Source organism: Canis lupus, chromosome 19 (assembly GCF_003254725.2).
Source record: "Canis lupus dingo isolate Sandy chromosome 19, ASM325472v2, whole genome shotgun sequence".
NCBI lineage: Eukaryota > Metazoa > Chordata > Mammalia > Carnivora > Canidae > Canis > Canis lupus.
Genome location: NC_064261.1, coordinates 50,579,473 through 50,603,714, shown reverse-complemented (window position 1 = coordinate 50,603,714; position 24,242 = coordinate 50,579,473). Strand labels below are relative to the sequence as shown.

Below are 24,242 nucleotides of genomic sequence, written 5' to 3'. Positions count from 1 at the left end.
GGCTCCTATGTCATACTCTCAACTTTGTATTCTTTGCCATGGATCACTGAAAGCCCTCAAATAGTTTTAAAAACAGAAGGAAGATAATCAGACATGTAAAATGCTATTTTACAGCGATAATATAGATGGAGAGAAAGAAGACCAGCTATGAGATCACAGAAATAATCTCAGCCTCAGATGTAATAATGTCCTGAACTACAAGAAGGATGACATTAGTCTCCTAATCAAGAAGGACAAAAAAAATGAATGAATGGGACTTGGTAAATGACAGGGCCTAAAGAGGTAGTAGTTGTCTCCCAGGCTTTCATCCAGAGTGATGGGGAAGACAGTGTCAGAAACATAATAGTTAGAAACATATATTAGAAACATAGTAGTTACAGGTTATAAAGAAAGAAACAAGGCTTCAAATAAAAATAAAAACAGCAAAATGACTTTCTCCATGACTCTAACTATGCTAGATTTGAGAATTAATATTTTTTTACTGGTTACTAAGAACCATAAGACCAGATTTTATATCATGTAGATCCCCAGATCATTTCTTCACAATAAAATACAAGACTAGAAGAAATTCTAACTTGGTGTCTTAGAAATAAAGAATCCCACAATTTAGCTGTCAGAACTAGCTTAGTAAGAAGATGTATATGGGTATCTCGTGTCCTCCAGGATGCCAATGAGAAAAAAGACTGAGATTAGACCAATGAATGATCACAGTATACATAACTTCAGCTTGCTCTGTGAGATTCACTATAAATTCTCAAGTACAGTTCTTATTGTAGGCATGACTTGTCAATAAGATGTTACCCCAATGAGACTAATGTCATACAACAGACCAGTTCATTCACAAACCAGCCTTCAGCCTTTAGCCAAAGCTTTAAAGAAAAGTTTCCCCAAGAAAAGGAATGAAAAATTTCACGTCACTAAGTGTTTGAAGAATTGGAGGAAAAATGTTTCAGAAATCCACAAGAATATATGATCTTTTCTTAACTAGCCTTGGAATTCAGCTTTGAACATGGGGACATGAATATGGAGTGAAATACAGAAATCAAGACCTTAAGACTTCGAACGTATGTCTCCCTCACTTACTACTCCTATTCCTCGTAAAAGTCTTGAGTATCAACTCAGAAGCACAGGAATCCTTACCTACAACCCAATCGTGCTAACAAACTTTATTCTAAAATGTGCTAAAAAATGTTTTAATGGAAAACACTTGAATATGCCCTTGTATATATCCATGACTTTTCCTTTTTGTCTTATGTGAAACAGTGTGGTATTACTGCTCATTTTAGTAGTCAAACTATTCAACAACCGAAGTAGGAAAATAAATTAGCCTATAGAATGCTTTTGAAATGGCAGAGATATTTACTGAATTATCTAAAGCACCAGAGACACCAGCTTTGGGGGGGGGGGGGGGGTAGGAGAAGAAGAAGAAGAATAGCATAAGCAGTAAGAAGAGTAAAGCTTTACTGCCAGTCCTTGGTTCAGATTCCAGCTCTGACAATTGTGGGTCTTGCTATGTCTCAATTTCTTTATCTATAAAATTGAAATTAAAATTACATAAACCCTGTGAGATAAAATCAAATGAGTGCTTTTCACACCTGGCTGTTCACAATCACCTTGGAAACTTATTAGAAACATATCATCTTAGGCCCCACTCCATACTTACAGGGCTGTGGCCCTGGAGTTTGTATTTTTTAACAAACTCCAAAGATGAGCCTTATCTATCAGTCACAATTTAGAAATCATGAGAAAAAAATATGTATTTTATGTTTTTACATATTCTTATATAAAACTTAAGTATTTATACATATGTGTAACTTAGCAGTACCCTAGTACACTGTAAGAGTTCAATAAATCCTTGCTGTTGTTTTCAATAATTATTATCAATAATTATTTTGAAACTGGAGATAAAACTTGAGCATTTTTAACAAAACGGCCACTAATCAGTGTTGTAGAACCTCTCACTAAAAATGATACTTAAGGCATGACACTATACTTCTGAGACACAGTGAGAGATGACATAAATGAAATTTCCAAACTGATGACAATCCCTCTTCCAGTTTATTTTGCCTAACAAAAGCTTGACCATTCCAGATCATTCCATCACAAAATCTTAAATCTAGTTCTCAGTTTTCAGTAATTCATGTAGTGTATGCAAAGTCACCACAGAGCAATCCAAATGCTAAATAAATGTGTACAATAATACTAACCTGGTAACAAATAATCTAAAATCCAGAAATGGATATTCATTGGAGACTCCTGGTTCTCGGTTACTTACGAACAATAACTGCATCTTTCCATTTTAAAAGTCTAACCCCTTAAATTAATTAGCATTTCTAAGTAAAGTGGCCTCATGTATAGGATACTGAGCCCTTTTTTAAAAAGTCCAACCGTAACTTTGTGCCAATATTATATAAATATCAATGTTATCTATAAGAATACATTTTTATTTTTAAAGTTCCATTAAAAAACTTAAATTTATTTTTCAATTCAGTTTCTAGTTTTCTTCTATTATATCACAAATCTAGGGTAAATTCAGACACTAAGTACTAAATACTCTTTCTTCTAAAAATAGAAATCAAAAAATAGTTACCACCAAAGGCAGATAAAGTGGATCCTATGGCCATCTGGAGTAAGCTACATCTGTTTATTAGGCAGCGAAATTTTTATTTTAAAATACTTTCAGAGATAATTTTTAATAAATCCACAAGTTGGTTACTAAGGTTTAAAAGTTAAAATATTTCAGCTGCACAAAACAGTGTTTACCTAATTTACTGAATAAGGTATTTTACCTTTGGGTTTATTTCTCCATGTATACATCTTACAAAGATTATGTGGATCAATAACCTAATGCTAACAGATTGCTGCCAAGTACTGAGAAAGTAGTATGTTATGTAAATAAAGCTTACAGAGAAGAAGTTGTTTTGGTCATTAAATTATAGGACTTTACCATTCTTCTACCACGTTTTAACCATTAATCCTAGTATTAGAGTAACAGTTAAACCACAGATCCAAAAGGCCAAGGTAATCTGATCTTAAGAGTTGAAAGAAACACAGTTAAAACTAGAGTTTGAAGATGTCGCAAACAAGTATAACTACAGTTTTCACCCTTCCTGAGTTTGCAGAATATTAGCTACTTATATTAAAAGAACTTGTAAACCATTGTACCAGTACCAACTGTCTATGTGATAGAGAAAGAGGAAAATTTCATGAATTTAATCTGATTACCCACCATATCTATAGTTTAAGGTAGATTTGGGGTCAGGAGAGGGAGCATCGAGGGCATTGAAAAAATTTTTAGTATTAAAAAAAAAGCTTTTTAGTTTTCAGTACACACTTGATATGCTGCAAAAACAATAACAACAAAAAACACTTGAACTATTACTAATAAATGATGAAAAGCATTGCTCATCTGCTCCTCTTCCCAGAAACATTTTTTCGTATATAGCTTCCTGATGCCTTTGTGAAACCTCCTTTTCCACACTTTCTGGATCACCTTACTAAAACTCTCCCTATGGTTAAAAGGATATTTTGGCAAGTAGTCTTGAAAAAGGCAAAAGAATTAAGGAATGGAAGAAAGAAGAGAAAGGACAGGTTATGATATCACTTATCCATCAATTACTTCTCAAGAAACAAAGCTGGGTAAATCTCACACTTGAAAGTATTACAATGACAGTGAAACTGTCCAAAGAACAGAATACCCTTTGTTCTACCTTACCTCAGCTCCAAAGTGAGAAAAGTTTAGGACACAGCAAATTACTAAGTTTGGAAAATTAGCTATAGTTGCCATAACAATAAGCATTCAAAAAGTAACACCAAAAGAAAATGACTTATAGCAACCCAGTGGGTTTCACCACAGTAATAGTTCTGTAAAATATACAACTTAAAACAGCACAAGGTACAAGACAACTTACTTGAGTTGGAACAAGTACAGGAGGGTAGGCCATCTTATGATGCCTATACACCCAAAATGCACAAATAACAATCCCCGCAATCAACATAAGTGGCACCAAGGAATAAAGCAATATGTTGTAATAGGGTGGCTTAGGTGTAACTGGGTTCGAAGTAGCTGTGGAAAATGGAAGGAAAAAAACAATTCAGCTTTGGTCTACAAAATTCCACAATAAGTATTTATTGATTTATAGCATCAAATTTTAGGAGAAAAACAAGAGTAGGAGAAGGTAGGAGTAAATTATTCCATCAACACAAAATATGTTTTGCTTTCAGTGTACTAGTTGAACAGATCTATGTATTTTCCCTGTGAACTTACGCTGTGTGACTTCCATCTCCGGAAAATAAGAAAACCTTTCGTTACACATATTGCCCTCACAGCAACAAAAATACACTTCAGGGCTGTCTTTTTTTTCTATACAATCAGTCCTATAAACAAACAGAGGAGAAATCATTAAAATCAGCATTAAACTGAATCCACAATGGGTATTTTTCTAAAATTCTTCTCAGAGATAAAATAATGGAAAAGTCATTCATGGTCAACTTAAAAGATTTTTATTAATATCCAATGATCAATTCTTAAAAGCCAAAAAACATTCCAGTAATCCTTTTACTAAATCTCACTTAAAAACAAAAACCAGCTGCTTTTACAGCAATGACACTAGCTTCTTGAGGCCACTGCTATGACCTTAATCTGGTTTTAAATCATCAATCTAAGGCAACTATGTTTCTTTAATTATTAGAAAAGTGTAAAAAGGAACATAGAGCCAACGAAGAAATTTGGCTTACGAGCGCTTTCTCTTACAGGACATATAGCTTTCCCATTGCATGAATTAAAAAGCTGAACACTATAAATAAAACTATGTGTATGTGTACACACCGATACCCATATATACGTATATGTTTATATATAAATATACACACACACACAAGGACCTAAGTTCCTTTCATGGCAGGACCTATCTCAACATCACAGACCCAAGCTAGGTTTGGGAATTAACAGTATCATTTTTTGGAGTAGATTTAAATTCCCTAAACACAATGAGCAAGGGTAAGATAACCAACAAGTAGAAAACAAAATGTAACAAGATATAGAACCTAATAACTCAAAAACTGATATGAGGTTGACTGGGGAGCTGAGGAGATAGGGATTCAGCCACTAGAACAAACCCTAATCAGCCAATAAATAGCCATACCTGTTTGAAAACAGATAACAACAACAACAACAAACCTTTAAATATGCTAATAAACATCAGGTAAATTTAAAGACATATCCTACAAACTGCAAACTTTTGTGATGGCTGTTAGAATAATAAGGTTGAATTTAAAATGGAAAGCTTAAGAAATTTCAGGGAGAAGGCTGTTTTAACAAAATCAAACATTAAAATTAAATCTACACCAATTCTATTTAATAGAAAATAAAAGACAACTGAAAGCTAAATCTTAAGTTATAAAAAATATATGTTTAAAATCTTAACATTTAGAATCATGCCTCAAATTATAGGAGGGGAAAATGATTACTTAGCCAAATTAACTCAAAAAAGTACTTTTCCCTATCCAATTTCATTCTTTGTATCATTGTCTTTTCTCCATACTTTGATATTTCTTGAATCTTTTCTTTTTCCTTCTCTTAACTATCAGGTGAGACGAACAGTAGTTTTTACTACAAAAAGAACAAGGATCTCTGGTTTCAACTAATTAATAAAAGATAATTTGGAAAAAATATTTTCCCCACTTTTCTGGAGATAAAACTGACATAGCACTACATTAGTTTCCAGTATACAACATAAATGGTTTCATATTTGTACATATAGTGAAATCATCACCACAATAATATAATGTCCAACATCACACATAGTTAAAAATTCTTTTTCTTGTGGTGAGAACTTTCAAGATCTACTCTCTCATCAAACCACATGGGTGGCTCAGTTAGGCATATGACTCCGAATTTCAGCTGAAATCTCAGGGTCATAAAATCGAACTCCTCTCTCTCTCACTGCCCCTCCCCAACCTCCTCTCTCTAAAAAAAAAAAAAAAAAAAACAAACAAAAAAAGACAGAACAAAAATCTACTGTCTTATCAACTTTTAAACATACAATATACACTACACATTAGGTGAGATCATATTGTATTTGCACCTTTCTCTATACAATTAATTAATTTCACTTAGCATAACATCCTCTATGTGTGTATGTGTTTGTGTGTGTGTACACACTACATTTTCTTTATCCATCAATGTACACTCAGGTGCTTCCAATCTTGACTATTATAAATAATGTTGCAATAACCATATGGGTGTATGTATCTTTTTACAAGTTAATATTTTCATTTCCTCCAGATAAATACCCAAAAGTGGAATTGCTGGATCATAGGGTAGTTTTATTTTTTGAGGAACCTCCATTCTATTTTCCTAGTGGCCCTAGTTACTTTTCATAAAAGCAAATATCACCTCTATTAATGAGAGGCCAAGAATCAGAAATGCAGCTAAAATGTGTAATTACAGAGAAATAAGCCCTGGAAAATCCACAGATTTAGAAGTATATCCTAAATACTACAATACCGTGTGTGTGTGTGTGTGGGTGTATGTGTAAGATTTTAATTTCTCATGAAAAATTGAGATAATTCCATCTTCATGGGCTTATTCAACAATTTTGCTATTAATGACATATGGCTGGAGTGCCTGGGTGGCTCAGTCAGTTAAGCATCTGCCTTGGGCTCAGGTGGTGATTGGTCCTGGGTCCTGGGATCAAGCCCCACGTCAGGCTTCCTGCTCTGAGTCTGCTTCTCCCTCTCCCTCCGCAACTCCCAACCACTCCTATGCTCGCTCATGCACACTCTGTCTCTTTCTGCAATCTCTCTCAAATAAATAAATAAAATCTTTTTAAAAAATCACATGTGGCTAATCAACCACCTGTTCATGATTATCAATTGAGCCTCTTGAAAGTGGATAGGCCAACTATCTAGGGTTCCATGAGTGTATCAGTATTTTCTGGCTCCAAAATGTCTGTTTCTCTAGGATTCTGCAGCCTCTGCCAGTCATCAGCACCCACCCACAGTGGAAATCCTGGGGCCCAGGCAGTTTAAGTGATCGCCCATTATCTATAGGACTCCTTATAGAAAGATCACAGGCAGTCAACAACATCTCTACTGTAGCTTACTTCCAGTACAGAATAAAACAATTTAAGCAAAATCTTTTAAATAAAATGTAGCTTTCTACGAGGACTCTGTTAGTACTGATGTAATTCTGAACGTCAAGTTAAAATGTCTCTCGGGGGTAAAGAACAAAGGCCTACTTTGCAAGAAAAAAAAAGGAAAAAATGCAGGAAGATCAATTTCTTCCAGATACATAAAGAGGGAAACTAAAAGGAAATTAAATACTATGATTAAGCTTTACTTTTTTTGAGGACAGAGGATAGATTTTCAACAGATATACTGTCGTTTAAAGCAATTTTAGAAATCCTTTTTCCTTAAAATTGACATTTAAAAAGTTTATCATTCCAATAACAGAAGGGAAAAAATGGTCGTATCTATAGTTCTCACTACTTGGTAGATTATTCAAAGTATATCAAAGATAAAACATAAAAATGCCATATTTTATTACTTTAAAACACGTATCTTGTCATTAGAGCATGTTATAACGGCCTTCATAATCCCATATTAAAAAAGAAACATTTAAGTGAAAATACATGCATTGATCTTTTCCCCTTTAAAAAGGGAGCACGTGTGTGTGTATATGTGTGTGTGGGGGGGTGGTTATTCAACATTCTCATAAAACAATAAAATGTTTCCTTACCTGTCATAACAGTTGATATCATCCAGCCAACAACCTTGCTTCACTATTTCAATGGAACCAGAAATATTCTTCCAGGTAGCAAAACAATGTCGCCTTTTATCTTTGTCACCATAACAGGGTTCAACACCAGTTCGATTGGTTCTATCTCTCTCCCAATTAGCATTATAGAAAATACACTCCTGAGTTTCTGATCTACCAAGTATAGCACCTATAAGACAATAAAACAACAACTTAATATAACCGTATTGGCTCTTAAGAGATTGTCTCACCATATACCAACCTCAGATAGTCCTAAAATGTCAGTGACTTACAGTGTCCCACTGTGTAACACTGGGTTTAGGTTTCCACATCAATCTCTGTACTCGAAGTATAATACACAGAACAACAGAAAGTGACCAAATATATCACAAGATTTCTCTGTAAAAAAAAAGTTTTATTTAAGAATGTCCTTGATGAAAAGCTGTAAAATTGTTAATTTAATTAAATCTTGACCCTGGAGAGATTTCTTTTCCAAGGTGACAACATAGGAGCTAAGCAAAAGCACTTCTGCTGCACACTGAAGCACAATGGTTGCCTCAAGAAAAAGCCTTTGCATGACTGAGCTGGTAATTAACCCAGTAGTGGTTATCCAGACTTGGGTATCTGACACACAAAAGTTCTCAAAAATGAACCAACTAACCCTATTACTTCCAGAAAAACAACTAACATTAAACAATGTCAATGATAAATTTGATCCTTCAAGCAAAAAAAGAAGTGTGAAAATTTTGTGTCACCACCGTTAGCCTGACACTTTCCCACCTCCTGGGTGGCTCAGCTGGTTAAACGTCCAACTCTTGATTTCTGGTCAAGTCATTTTTCAGAGACATGAAATCAAGCCCTGCTTTGGGCTCTGCCCTAGACATAGAGTCTGCTTAAGATTCTCTCTCCCCCCCTCTCTCTGCCCCTCCCCTACCCCTACTCAGACATGCATGCGTGAGCACGCTCTCATTTAAAAAAAAAAAAAAGAAGAAGAAGAAGAATTCTCTCATGAGATCAGTGGTGATAGATCATGTAACTTATAAATACTGAATAATGAAATGTGCCAATAGTAGGTCTACATAATTCAGAAAACCAATATTCTCTAATTGAATTATGTATGGTGTTATAAAAGCATTTGTGAGTTTAAAAAAAAAGCCATTTGATATTCAAGATAGTTTCATAGATTTTAATGTTACAGAGGGCAAAATATTCATTAATGGTTTCAGATTCTGCACTGTAAAATTAGCTTTTAAAAAACTATCTCTTACCATGTATGGAAAAACAAGGTAGTGGAATACCCAAAATAATTCTGAAAAAGATATACAAAGGAGAATGCATACTACTGGTTTTCAAGACAATGTGGTCTTGAAAGCTTCAGCAATCAAGACAGTGTGGTCTTAGCGAAAAGACATATGCTTCAATGGGACACAACAGAGGACCCAGAAATAGACCCACACATAATATTCAACTGACACACAGCAAAGGTGCCAACACATTTTGATAGAGAAAACATAGTCTTTTCAACAACTGATGCTGGAACAATTGGACATCTCATCCAAAAACCAACAACAAGATAAACTTCAACTCGTATCTTACACCATTTATAAGAACTATAATCAAATACCTAAACTAAAACCTTCCAAGTATAAAACTTGTAGAAAAAAAATATGAAAAATCTTTGTGACCCTAAATTATGAAAGATTTCTTAAGACATGAAGTACAAAAAAAGAACTGATAAGCTGCATTTCGTTAAAATGAAAACTTCTTGGGGTGCCTGGGTGGTTCATTGGTTAAGCAGGAGCCTTTGGCTCAGGTCATGATCCCAGGACCCTGGGATTGAGCCCCATGTCAGCCTCCCTGCCCGGTGGGAAGTCTGCTTCTCCCTCTCCCTCTGCCCCTTCCTCTGCTTGTGCTTCTCTTTTTCTCGCAAATGAATAAATAAAATCTTTAGAAAAAAATTAACACTTCTCTTTGAAAGCTAAAGGAAAAAAAGTCACAGTCTAGGAGAAAATACCTGGCAAATTATATATCTAAAAAAAGCTGAAATTCAGTATACAGAAAAACTTCTCACAAGTCATTACTTCTCATTACTCATAAAAGTCATTATTTTTATTTTTTATTTTTTTAAGATTTTATTTACTTAATCATGAGAGACAGAGAGAGAGAGAAAGAGAGAGAGAGAGGCAGAGACACAAGCAGAGGGAAAAGCAGGCTCCATGCAGGGAGCCCGATGTGGGACTCGATCCCGGGACTCCAGGATCAAGCCCTGGGCTGAAGGCAGGCACTAAACCGCTGAGCCACCCAGGGATCCCAAAAGTCATTTTTTAAAGCCACTAAATTTCTTTAAAAAATGGGCAAAAGATTCAAAATAACACGCTTTGCTGAAAAAATATGAATGGAAAATGCTACGTGTAAAGAGTCTCAGTATCATTAATCATTACAGAAATGCAAACAAACTAATTATAATATTGATTAAGATGTCTAAAACAAAAACAATCTCAAATGCTGATAAATATGTAGAGCAATTGGGACTTTCACACATTGGTGGTTGGAATGTAAAATGGTCCACCCACTTTGTAAAGCCAGTTCGACAGCTTCTTATAGTTAAACATATATACACCTACCATACTACCCAACAATAGCATGCCTGGGCATTTACCTAAGAAATGAAAAACATATGTTCATGCAAAAACTGTACATGAATGCTTAGAATGGCTTTATTTACAATCAACCCAAAACTGGAAATGACTCCATATCCAATACTGGTAAATGGATCAACAAACATCCATACAATAAAAAGAAATGAACTAGTGATAGCTGTAGCAACACAGATGAATTGCAAACATATTATGCTATGTATTATGTGATTCCATTTATACAATATTCTGGAAAAGGCAAAACTATGTAGACAGAAATCCAATCAAATGTTGCCAGAAGCTGGGACTGAGGGGAGAGGGCTGATTACAAAAGAGTGACAAAATATTCTACATGATGACTGGCTAGAGGTTATATAATTTATGGTTAATCCAAACTGACAGAATTGTATTATTAAAAAAATACGTTTTATTCTACGTAAATTATACTTCAATAAACCTGACTTGAGAAAAAAAGCAAAAACTCTACCACTTGCGTTTAGGTATTATATCAAAGAAAAACATCCACAATTTCTAAAAATACTCATTTTTCTAACTATGTATCTGTGTAAGGCCAGATTTCCTTCATATCAAAAGAACATACCACGGCAGACTTAATGGAGAGCTACAACAATCTAGTTATCTTCCACTAAAACAATTAAGGAGATTTGTAAATATTTCACATTTTTTTGTTGTGGAAAATATTTTTCATAAAAATGTTCTTTGGTGAACATACAATGGATTATTGCTACTTTTAAATAAATATTTCAAAATTGTATCAACTTCTAATGTGATGATGATAGATATAACCCCTATTTAAAAAAAAAAAAAAAAGAGTCTGGGATTCTAAATATACAGTCTTTAAAAAGTTGAGACCAAAAAGTGTGAGAACTTGCTGCTGCTGTACAATGTGCTAGTACACAGATGGAATTATAAGCTACTAAAATCTGTAGCAATATTAGTGCAACGGACTTCTCTCAACTATGGAAGAAATAATAGCACGAGCAGACATATTATAACCTAAGGCTGCTAACTCCATGTTCTTTGTATTCTATAAAAAAAACCAAAGGTGCTTCTACTATTTATGTGTATAAAAACTATTTTCTAAGTTATTCCTTTTCAGAAACCTGTTGAAAATACCAGCAAAGTAAGTTTCCTCCTCTACTAAACCCAAAAGCAATCATTCACTGTCACATTATTATCTAAAACAAGGTATGGCAAACCTTCTCTGTAGAGGGCCAGACGGTAAATATTTTCAGTTTTGCAGACCAACTGGTCTCTGTCACAACTCCTCTCCATTCTGCGCTTACAGCACAAAAGCATCCATAGGACATTATATGAATGAGCATGGTTATATTCCAATAGAACTTTATTTATAGACACTAAAAATGAAATTTGTGTAATTTTTACATGTCAAAAAACACTATTCTTGTTTTCAACCATTTAAAAATACAAAAATCACTCTTAGTTTACAGCCTAATTTGGCTCACAGTCTGTGTGGTCAGCTATCTTTTAAAACAATTTCCTAATTCCAACAGTCTAGCTAACCTGCCTTTTGTTTGATTTGTTTTGTTGGGGACAAATCCTCTGTAAATTACCACTCATGTAATTAGTATTAATTACTTTTAACTTCCAAAGAAGATGCCACTGAAGCATAGGACACCATAACACCATTTAAATGAAATAAAACTGACAAAAATAAAATACTGCCTAGAGCAGAAATGCCAAGTAAGTTTCATCTTTGGTGTCAATTCCAATCAGTTAATAGTAGCTGCCCGGAGTAATAAGAATTCTGAAGTAAAAGGGTCTTCGACTTAGTATCTGCCATCTCTGTTCTAGAGAAAAGAAACAAATGACCATTTCTTCATTTTAAAAAATAATTTTTTCACTTAATTTGTAAAGGCAAACAGATTTCAGGATGGTTTTCTAGATTTAGATTACCATTTGATTGATATTTTCCAGAGATACAAGACTGCTTATATGGAAAACTGTGACAATCTCATCACCCCCCCTTCAAGCTGATCCTGTAATCTATCTCTATCTCATCATTCCTCCAACTCAACACTAAATACAACAACATGATAATTATAAAAATAAAGTCAATTACACATACATTTTATGTTCTTAAGCTTGCATTGTGACTTTAAAGGTGCAATCCTAAAAAAAAAAAAAAGGCAAAAGTTGCTTACACGCACTTATTTTTAGCAGCAACTTCCAATTTAAAATTTTTTGAAACTTAAAGCTTCTACCCATAGGTTTATTCTATCAAAATAATTCAAAATAGTTCATACTAAAAAAAAATAGTTCATACTATTTTCAAAAGAAATAAACAGACATAAAAGGTATTCATGGTTCTTAACAAATCATATACAACAGAATCCTCTGTTTTCTCAAATTCCTGTTTGAGTCCATTTGTAGCCCTGGGAATAACTGAAAACTCTATGACAGGAGGGGTATATACCCAAGAAAATGTGTGTGTGTGTGTGTGTGTGCGTGCACGTGTGCGCACTTGCTTTCTCTGTCTTACTGACAAAGACCCACTGGTGATCTAATGTTCCTCCCTAGTTAAGTACCACTGGCTTAACAGATTGTGACATGAATTTAGAATTTCATTCACAAACTGTGGCCTTGAGTAAATTACCAAAACTTTCATTACCCTGTTGCCACAACTGATTCAATTTCCATAATAACTTCATAATTATTATGGATAATTCCATCATTTCATAATTCACATTCAGCCTAGTTATAGTAAATCAATGAGCCTAATCACCGAATCCAGTATCAGAGTTAATTTAGATAATAATTCTATTTCCAAAGTACTACTTTATGCTTTAATGACTGGTACCATTTAAAAAAAAAAAAAAAAAAAAAAAAGCAACACACTGGATCTGAAATTTGGTAGAACATTTAACTATAAAATAGCCCAGCAAAATATCTAAAATACCCCTCCTATGATGAAAAAGCAGGTTCACCTAAAGTAACTGTTTGAGGATAACTGGGGTTTTATTTTTTAAAAGCAGTAAATATTAACATAATGCCCCAACACTAACTTTACATAATCTCTTCCAGAAACAGAAAAGACAGGCCTACTTCACAACTGATTTTATGAGGCCACCTCATAATTACAAAAACAAAGAGCACAAAAAGCAAAATATAGACCCGTATCTCTTACTTAGATGTTAAAGTCCTCAGAAAAATTTATACAAACCAAATCCAACAGCATGTTTAAAAAAATTTTTAAAAACCCACACCAGGGCAGCCCCAGTGGCGCAGTGGTTTAGCGCCGCCTGCAGCCCAGGGCATGATCCTGGAGACCCTGGATCGAGTCCCACATTAGGCTCTCTGCGTGGAGCCTGCTTCTCCCTCTGCCTGTGCCTTCTCTCTCTCTCTCTGTGTCTCTCTGAATAAATAAATAAAGTTTTAAAAAAAAATAAAAATAAAAACCCACACCAAGTAGGATTTATTTCAAGTTCATAAGGTTGGTTAAATATTCAAAAATCAATCAGTGCAATCGGCCAAATTAAGAAGCTAAAAAATAAAAATAATACAGTCTATCCAGTACACCAGGAAGAGAGGCGAACTTCCTCAAACTCACAAAGAGCACCTACAAAAACACTGGCCGCTAACATCATATTTAATGGCAAAAGACTAAATGCTTCTTTCTAAGAAAAAAATGAGGCAATGACGTCTACTCCCACTACTCTTAACACTGTACTGGAAATTCTAGCTACTGCAATAAGGCAAGAAAAAGGAATTAATGGCATACCAATTGGAAAAAATACATATGACTATTTCTATTTGCAGATGACATGACTGTCTCTGGAGAGAATCCCAAGGAATCTTCAAACAAAATGTTAGATGAGTTCAATTAAGGCCACAGGATATAAGATCAAAACACAAAAACTGCATTTCTATAAACTAACAAGGAACAAGTAGAAATAAAATTTAAAATATAATACCAGTGGGGCACCTGGGTGGCTCACAGTTAAGCATCTAGCTCTTGATTTGGGCTCAGGCCATGATCTTAAGATTCTGAGATCAAGTACTGCATCAGGCTCCCAGTTGGTGCTGAGTCGGCTTGAGATTCTCTTCCTTTTCTTCTTCCCCCTCTGACCCTCCCCGCACTTGCATGCATCTGTGCATGCTCCCAAGTATGTGCTCTCTCAAATAAGTAAATACATAAATGAATATAATATTTTTTAAAAGGTAGTACCAATTACAATTGCTATGATTATAAAATACCTAAGATATAATCAGACAAAATGTATAAAATCTGCATGATAAAAATTATAAAATATTAATGAAAGAAAAAAAAGAAGACTTGAACATTTGGAGAGATATACCATGATAATGTATAGATTTAATCCAATTCATATTAAAATTTAATCAAACGTCTTTATAGACATAAATGAACTTATTCCAAACATTTTTGAAAAAGAATAAAGTAGGAGAATTCATGCTTACTGATCTTAAGCCTTACCATAAAGCTGCAGTAAATATGACCATGTGGTAATAGAGGAGGGACAGACACAAATATCAATAAACACACAAAAAAAACAGAAAGAGATCTATACAAATATGACTAATTTTGGAAAAATGAACAAAAGCAACTCTATAGAGAAGAAAAAGCCTTTTCGATAAATAGCACTAGAGCAATAGCACATGGTTCAAGCAAATATTTCTTAAATGCCCTCCCCTCTGCTATCTATCATCGTTTTAATAGTTCCTGAAAGCCCAAGTCTTGCAAAAAAAGAAAACCTCCTAGGCTAAATCTCACATGTGACAATTTTCAGGTTTTCTCAAGGTAGATAGATGCAATAATCCTAGAATTTCTAATCAGAAGTCCTCCTGCCCTCAAAATGTACACACTTGCAATCCAACATAAAATGTATTCTTTTACATTTATTGACTGTTTTTGATCAATTGCCTACACACATTCTTTTACATGTCTGAATGTCAGTGGGTCTAAAACTATCCTTCCAAATATAAATCGTACTTAATGAATGATAACATGTAAAAAAGCAATGTAACAACTAAATAACAAAACTAAACACCAACTACTGCTGCTTCCCAGCTTCAAACAGCTGGAATTAAAATATCTTTAGCAATTAAGAATTGCATTAATTTGTTTTCTGATTAAGATGACGTTTTTCAGAGGTCTGTGACCTGCATCACCCTATTACGATGTTCCTATATATGTAACCAACATTAAACAGAAAGGAAAGTTGTTTGGCTATCTTACAAATATGAGGCTCTCTTCTGAAAAAGTTTTCCAATGGTGTCTGAAACTATCAATAAGTCATTGAGAATACAATATTAACAGACATGCAATTGAATGTCTTCCCTAAACCTGTTCCTCCTACAGACAATTTAGTCCTTTAGGAAGGGTTAATGAAGTTTCAAAAATAATAAATAAAACTTGATAAGCACTTCTTGTTTCTCTCTCACATGGTACTGCTTCCTGCCACTCTAGGGATAGAATATGCATCCAAAGAGAATCAATAGCAGCAGGCAGATAAAACTGAATGATGCTTTTAATCCAAAACATTTTATAGTATAAATTTTAAAAAATAAAATAGTATCAAAAGCATTAAACAAAAGAATGATTTTACATAAGTAACGGAAATTTAAAATAAGTAAATGTATACAGCATTTTATTAGTTCAACAGTTATTATTTAATAGTCTCTCACTATGCTAAGTAATCATCCAACTACCCAGAAACTTGCAACTTGAATGAATATCATACAATCCTCAATTTGAAGGATTTCCCAATTTCCCCATTAAGGTATTTTTAAAATTTTGACCAACTTAAAATATACAAACCTTTGTATATTCATATGAAATAGTCCAGTGTATACTTATTTTAATGAATTTGGTTTTATGAATATTTTAAAATCATAAAACACAAAAATTTTACAAAACAATTCTGTTCAAGTTTCACATGCAATTCTCAACAAGTGTCACTACTTTCTTTTTGAGTCATCGGAAAGTATCAAAACATGAATCAGCTTCACTTACATTTAAGTTGCTTCAAAGTCATATAGAATACTATCCCTGGAAATGTTTTTCCAAGCCAATAATATCCATTCACATAATACTAAGAGTAATTTTCCACTGTTCCATAGGTATATTTTGTGCTCTTCATAAAGTAACTACTGACAGTATTGCTTTAAAAAGTGAGCTTTTCAAGTTTTTTTTTTACAGCCTTTGTAAATTGTTTACAATAAATGATAGTAAACTAGTAGCACCACCACCCCCAAGAATAATTTATTCATTTAAACTCTTTATCCCCTTCTACCTATTCCCTTAGGAAACTGACATAAACATTCAATCTGGCACTGACTGGCATCATTTCAAGCTTGTCTGCCTTTTCCAAACATTACATTTTCATTCAAAATAGAATTGAAAGGGCCTCAAAATATGGAAAACTTTGTAAGGATTCATATATAAAATTACTCTTTTCCTGAGGAATAATCTTTCAGAGAAAACTATGCTTATATTGAGCATTTACAGATTTAAAAAAATTGACCATATGCTTATACTATAAGTTAACACACCAAGATAAGGGCTACAGATAAATGCTGCAGAAATTAGAGTTGTAAACCTAGACCTCTATTAGACTATGAGCTTCTAGAATAAGCCCTGTTACCACTTTTGAATTACCAGAGCCCAGCACAGTATAGGAATTTAACAAGTATACACAAAACCAATCAATTCACACAGAAAAGAAAAAAAGAAAGGCTCTATGAGGAAGTGGAACTAAAGCAAACTATTAAGGAGAGACAAAACTATGGCAAACAGAGGCAGAGAAGATAATGACCACATCAACAGGAATGTGAATAATCAGAGTATTTGACAAGACTGCTCTTATTAGACATGCGCATTCCATGTCATTTGATGTTGAATATAATCAAGACAGGTTTGCAATACATCAGAGCTTAAGAACTGAAATGATATTTTAAAGATTAATCTGAATACAATGAGTATTAAAGTGTGTTAGAATAGAAAGAAACTCAGTAAAGCCACACTAAACACTAATATAAACCAAGGTTCTATACTATCACATACTTACTTACCAGACAGCCACAAGTATCAAAAGGATTGGCAAATTAGAAAACAGAGATCAAGTTTTTGGTTTCTACAGTCCCTTATTTGGTCCCTCTTAGTGTAATAAAATAAGGGATAAAAGTGATTTGGTTTATAAAAGTCTTTGGGGTTTAGATGGTTGGCGGTTTCTAAATGTTTATCTCGTATCATCTGACAAACAAAGCTGGCTTCCACACTATCTACCCTTTGTTTCTCTTTGTTGCTAACTCTCCTCCTGATATTTATTCCTACTGTCATGAAAGATACATATTTTCAGGGATAAGTAAGGTATCTTCAAAGATGAGGCCCAACAGCAAAGTGTTTTTGCCTACAGCCACAAAATGTGTGGGATATCTATAAATGCCCAGGATGCAAGACTAAAATAGTTCTATCCAGTTTTCTGGCACTCATTTGAAATATGAATTACATCAAAACAAATACAAGTAGATACAAGTATTACCTGCACTGTGTAAAACAGATTTCTGATATTAGATGTTCATCTTGCGAGGGCAGGGGAGATCGCAGTGACTGCATCTAGAGACCAGTACTCCCACCAGAATTAATGGGCTATTTCGGAAATTATATAAAAGCCAAAACTCAGCATAAATTTAGAATAGTAAAATATAAAAGGTAAATTCTCAAAATCAGAACAGAACTCCTAAAACAGATTAAGGAAGCACACATTCAGAATAGTTCCTACTAAAAACAACCTACACATCTCAATTACACTGAGAACACCCTACGAAAATTAAATTTTAGTGCTCTATTTACTTGGGAGGTGTGGCCTTCTTTTTAGTAAATCATCAAACTCTGTCTGATGCAAAAAGACTAAAAATGGGTAATTTCAGCTGCTATACAAGTAATGTGAAATATCACCCGAGAGCTGGTAGTATCAAGGGTGAGAAACTGAAAAAAAAAAAAAAAACAAAACAAAAAACCACCTTATTACAAAAGTTTTCATCAAAGTAATACCTGGCATTTTAAAACCAGCAAATGAAGAAAATTAGTAATACTTATTAGTGTAGCTTTAACTAGCAATACAATTCTATTAAAGGAAAAGATTGCTGACTAGAAACAAACTTTGACACTGAATAACAATGGATATAGAATCAACCTAACTAACCTTATTTTAAAAATCACCAATAGCTTTTTTTTCATATTTATAACCAAGATTCCTAGTATTAGAAAAGAACATAATCTAAAATTCTTATTTACTACTATTGTGTGTTATGTAATCTGTCCCTTTTCAAGAAACTCATTTAAATAATGTTTCTGTACAACTATAAACACATCATAGGTCTTCCAGTATCCTTTCTTTTCTACAGTAACACACACCACTGAAGACAAGTCACTTTCCCTATTTGGTTGCCTTGGGCTGTTTTTAAGTATTAGGAAGAAAAATAAATCCATAATGTGCCAAAAGCCTTCTGATAAACAAGTTAGAAATATGAGGAAGGAGAATACATTTTCAATTTTTTTTTCTTAAAGACTTTATTTATACATGAGAGACAGAGAGAGGGAGGGAGTGAGAGAGAGAGAGGCAGAGACACAGGCAGAGGGAGAAGCAGGCTCCATGCGGGGAGCCCGATGTGGGATTCGATCCAGGGTCTCCAGGATCACACCCTGCGCCGAAGGCGGGCACCAAATCGCTGAGCCACCCAGACGTCCCGAGAATACATTTTCAAATAAAATTTCTGGATGGTAATGAAAACATTTTAGGCCCTATCAATCTTTTTTTTTTTTTAATTTTTTTTTAAACTTAAGCACCTCCTTACTACCAATCATTTCTAAAGGAAAACACAAACACTTTCTGGCATTCTTCCCAGAATTTTTTTCCCTTACCTGTTTAATACTCTGTACTTAGTACTTACTATTAGTCTGACAAAATATTACAAGATTCTGTCCATCTAGCTCAAGTAATATAAACTAGAAACACAACTACTATGGAATAAACTAAAAATCTAAATGTTGTATGTTATGACACCAGATACAATATGTGCACGGGTGTGTAATAAGGAGAGTAAAACTACTTGTAAGTCAACATTTAACCACTGGGTACTTAAGGACTCCTAACATTAATTCCTAACATTAATTCCTGACAAATTACTAAGATAACCACCGAAAATGTATTACAACATTGTTAACTCATAAGTGACTAATTTTTCCCATATAGGTAGTTCAAAAATAAATATATATTTATTTTGTAAGGACGAAGAGATTTTTAATATTATTTTTTAAAATTTTAATTCCAGTAGATTTATTAGTTTCAGGTGTACCATGTAATGGTTCAACAATTTCAAACATCACCTAGTGCTCATCACAAACTTACTCCTTAATCCCCATCATCTATTTTCCCCCATGGCCCCATCCACCTCCCCTCCAGTAACCATCAGTTTGTTGTCTATAATTAATGAAGACCAAGGGGCACCTGGGTGGCTCCTGTCAGTTAAGCATCCTACTCTTGATTTTCAGCTCAGGTTGTGATCTCGGGGTTGTCAGACTGAGCACGGGGTAGGGCTCCATGCTGAACATGGAGCCTGCCTAAGGTTCATTCTCTCTCTCTCTCTCTCCCCCTCTCCCCCTCTGCCTCTGCTACTCCTCCTGCTTACATGTGCGTGCACTCCCTCTAAATAAAATCTTTTTAAAAAAGACCCAGATTTGAAGAAAAATACTAATTTCTCAAACCTCTTCCTTAAGAAGTCTCTACACAAATAAAGTTTTAGAGCCCCAAACAGATAACCAAGTTTGTAATGGTAGAAGTTCCTTTTATAAAAGAAGCAAGCAGCCCTCTTTAAATAAATACCTAACAATTTCTCATTTTTTTGTTTACTTAATTATACCAAAAGCTGTGCTTCTTTATTAACAAAACTTTTTTTTTTTTTAAAGATTTCATTTATTTATTCATGAGAGACATAGAGAGAGAGAGAGAGAGAGAGACAGAGACACAGGCAGAGGGAGAAGCAGGCTCCATGCAGGGAGCCTGACTTGGGACTCGATCCTCGGACCCTGAGGTCACGCCCTGGGCTGAAGGCAGATGCTAAACCGCTGCGCCACTGGGCGCTGCTATTAACAAAACTTTTAAAGGACCTCATTTCTTAAATACTTCTCTAAGCACAGAAGATAATCTAAAAAGGGATAGTTCAATAAAAGACACTAACCTGCACTTGATTACTAAACTGCTAACTAACTAAAGCCACCCATTATAACGTTTTCTCCTAAAGAAAAATACTTCACATTAGTATATTTGGTTAGTTGCCCAGAATAAAGCATTGATTTTATCATCCACTACCAAAGAACTCCACTTTCCTAAATACATGAAGTATATATAGAATAACAGTAACCAAGAAAAGAGCAAATCACAAAACTCCAAATTTCTGATTCAACTGGCCAGCACTTGGGAATACATTTACGATTACTTTTCTAGGACAATCCAAGAAAGCCTGGCAAACTTCCAAATCTCAACCTTCTAATTAAAAAAGGAGGAGGGATAATGGTTATAAGAAAAGTCCTGCTTTCTTCTAATTTTAAACAATGTAAGTAGGTTTCTTATTAAGGGGGGGGGGGGGCGGGTAACGACAAAAAAGAATAGGAAAATAGGAGCCCAAAGTTTTCCCCTTACAAATGAGAAAAATCTACCCTTCTACCCTTCTGTCCCTGGCAGGACAACTTAACATCTAGTTTGGGGACATGCTACATGAAATCTTAAAGGATATATTATTTATGTCTTTCACAGAGACAGAGCAACAACTACATCCAACAAATATAGAGTGCTAGAATACTATGTGCCAGGCACTTTGATCCTTTACTAAGTAGAAATAGTGAGAAATAAAGTATTTCAAAATTTGAGATCTTTAACCTCAACCTAGGAAGAAGGGAAAAAAATGAGAGGCTGAATTTTCAGAACAAGACACTAAGGTAGAAACAAATACCTCTAAATATTTCTGAACTTCAATTAAAGCTTTTTTTTTTTAAAGTTTTTATTTATTTATTCATGAGAGACACAGAAAGAGAGGCAGAGACACAGGCAGAGGGAGAAACAGGCTCCCTGTAGGAAGTCTGATGTGGAACTCGATCCTGGGACCCCAGGATCATGACCTGAGCCAAAGGCAAACACTTAACCACTGAGCCCCCCAAGTGTCCCTAAAGCTTATTTTAATTCCTCCAGGAAGGTAGGTGGGAAGGCAGAATAGGTTAATAATCAGAAGATCACAAAGACTAGGGAATTTCAAGTATGTTTCTTTATCAACATTTTATTTAAAGGAAAAAATTGTGTTACTGCATTTAAAAATGTAGACTTTGTCTTGGAACTGAATTTACAAGATAAAATGACAAGTAAAGAAATACAGGGGCTCAAGCAGGTTAAGCCTACAACTCTTGATTTCACCTTAGGGTCCTAGATGCAGCCCTGTGTTGGGCTCCCTGACTAACAGGGAGTCTACTTCTCTCCCTCTCCCTTTGCTCTCTCCAAAAAAAATAAATCTTTTTTTTTTTTTAATTTTTATTTATTTATGATAGTCACAGAGAGAGAGAGAGAGGCAGAGACACAGGCAGAGGGAGAAGCAGGCTCCATGCACTGGGAGCCCGACGTGGGATTCGATCCCGGGTCTCCAGGATCGTGCCCCGGGCCAAAGGCAGGCGCCAAACCGCTGCGCCACCCAGGGATCCCAAAAAATATATCTTTAAAAAAAAAAAAAGGGAAATATAAAAATCAAGTGAGATATCCTGACTTGCATACAAAAGTGCTCACCACTAATTACTGCTTGATATTACAAAGCAGCCACATCAACTCCTTATTGCTAGGTAGTAAGGACACTTTTTAAAAAGTAAATAAGCCCTTTACAAATGCATTCATAGTAACTATAAAGAAACCATCCATTCGTATTAACACCCCTAACAAATAAAACAATAAAATAATGTCACCCAGCTTGTCAAAAGAATATTTATAGGTAACTAAAACTTGAAAAGAACAAAACCAGGCCAGGGACTTAAGTTAAAAGCAACAGAATTAGAGAAAATCTAAGCTAGTTTTGTTTACTTTTTTTTTTTTTTTTTTTTTTAAGATTTTATTTATTCATGAGAGACACAGAGAGGCAGAGACACACACAGGCAGAAGGAGAAGTAGGCTCCCTACGGGGAGCCCAAAGCAGGACTCGATCCTAGGACCCCGGGATCATGACCTGAGCCAAACGCAAGTACTCAACCACTGAGCCACTCAGGTGCCCTAAGCTAGTTTTTGAAAGAGATGTCAGTAGAATAAGAAGGCTATTACTTAAAGTTACCAACATCTCTTCCTAGGCTAGAGCAATGGCTTTCCAAGCTGATTTCTCAGCTTCCACTTATATCTCATCCAGTAAAGTCTTCATCCAGAAGTCAGAGCCTTTATTAAAGCAAACAAAATCAAGTCACTCCCCCAACCCAATGCCATTCAATGGTCTCCCACTGCTCTGGGCCTTAAAATAAAACTTGAACAAATTTTCTGAGGCTTCCACACTCTGGCTCCTCTTCAGCTTCAATTCACACCACACAAAGAACAAACTCAGACCTTGATACATTCTTTCTACCACTCCCTCCCTATTTCAGGTCCCTTTTAATGTTTGAGATAATGGAGTGCAGTAAAACATTTAAAAAAAAATGCTTGAAAAGTTGAAGAGAAGTTACCAGATCATGGCAAAATATCAACTCTAATTTGGAAGTAGTTCTCAAACCACTGAGAACACAGTTTGATTACATTTAGTACGTTTTAAAAATATATACATTTACCATCAAATTTTACATTCCCAAGAAACTACTGATTCCTAAGCTCTCAAAAACTTAATGTTATTTTCTGATATTTCTATAAAAAGAAAGCTTTATTTGCTAATTCATAAGAGACAAAGCCCTTAAATCTAATAACTTTTGTCTAAAAATCCCTAGTCACAATAATCCAAAACATGCACCTTCCTCCTAAACCCAGAGAAAGCTGAGCAAAAATTTCAGATAAACATTCCAAATCAAGTAAGTATCTGAATTTAGTTACTGGCCTCTTGCTTATTAGGAAAAATATAAAAGTTACACTTATGAAAGTCACATTTGCCCCCTTTAAAGATAAATACATCTATCTAATACCTTTCAATAATTATCAAAGTCATTTTAAGATATTGGTTTGTCTGATGCTATTAAAGAATAGCAGGAATAATAAAATTAGATTAACACATTTTTACTTAATATTACAAAATACATTTAACCTAAATCTTTTACTTTTACAATTTTATAATTTTTTTTTAATTTTTTTTTATTTATTTATTTATGATAGGCACACAGTGAGAGAGAGAGAGGCAGAGACACAGGCAGAGGGAGAAGCAGGCTCCATGCACCGGGAGCCTGACGTGGGATTCGATCCCGGGTCTCCAGGATCGCGCCCTGGGCCAAAGGCAGGCGCCAAACCGCTGCGCCACCCAGGGATCCCTACTTTTACAATTTTAAAACATTCCTTCCAAATGCAGATTGTCTTTACCTTCTAAACCGAAAGGAAAAATTTTCCTCAACCCTTTCTTTAATAGTCTTGCCATAGTAATATTCATAGTAATATTGCCAAAGTATAATTTGGCAACAACAATAATTTTGTTCTATGCTAATTACCACAAAATAATTATTTTAATACTACCTCAATAGAGTTTTCCCTCTACAACTAATGCAACAAAATATATATACTATAGGCATCGATTTTTACTGTAAGCATTCATATTTCTCTGTATAACCAGTCAGTAGTTAAGAAACAGGGATT

General features: G+C 34.6%; 1 protein-coding gene across 2 annotated transcripts in view; it reads right to left on the bottom strand.

The window, feature by feature from the left end:
• ACVR2A (activin A receptor type 2A) overlaps positions 1-24,242 on the bottom strand; it is an 84,468-nt gene that overhangs the window by 26,626 nt on the left and 33,600 nt on the right. For both annotated transcript variants that reach the window (XM_049097288.1, XM_025431730.3), the window contains exons 2-4: positions 7,742-7,949; positions 4,268-4,377; positions 3,912-4,066 (exon numbers count right to left, since the gene is read on the bottom strand). In XM_049097288.1, coding sequence (XP_048953245.1) covers positions 3,912-4,066; positions 4,268-4,377; positions 7,742-7,949 — 473 coding nt within the window. The remainder of the gene's footprint in view (positions 1-3,911; positions 4,067-4,267; positions 4,378-7,741; positions 7,950-24,242) is intronic.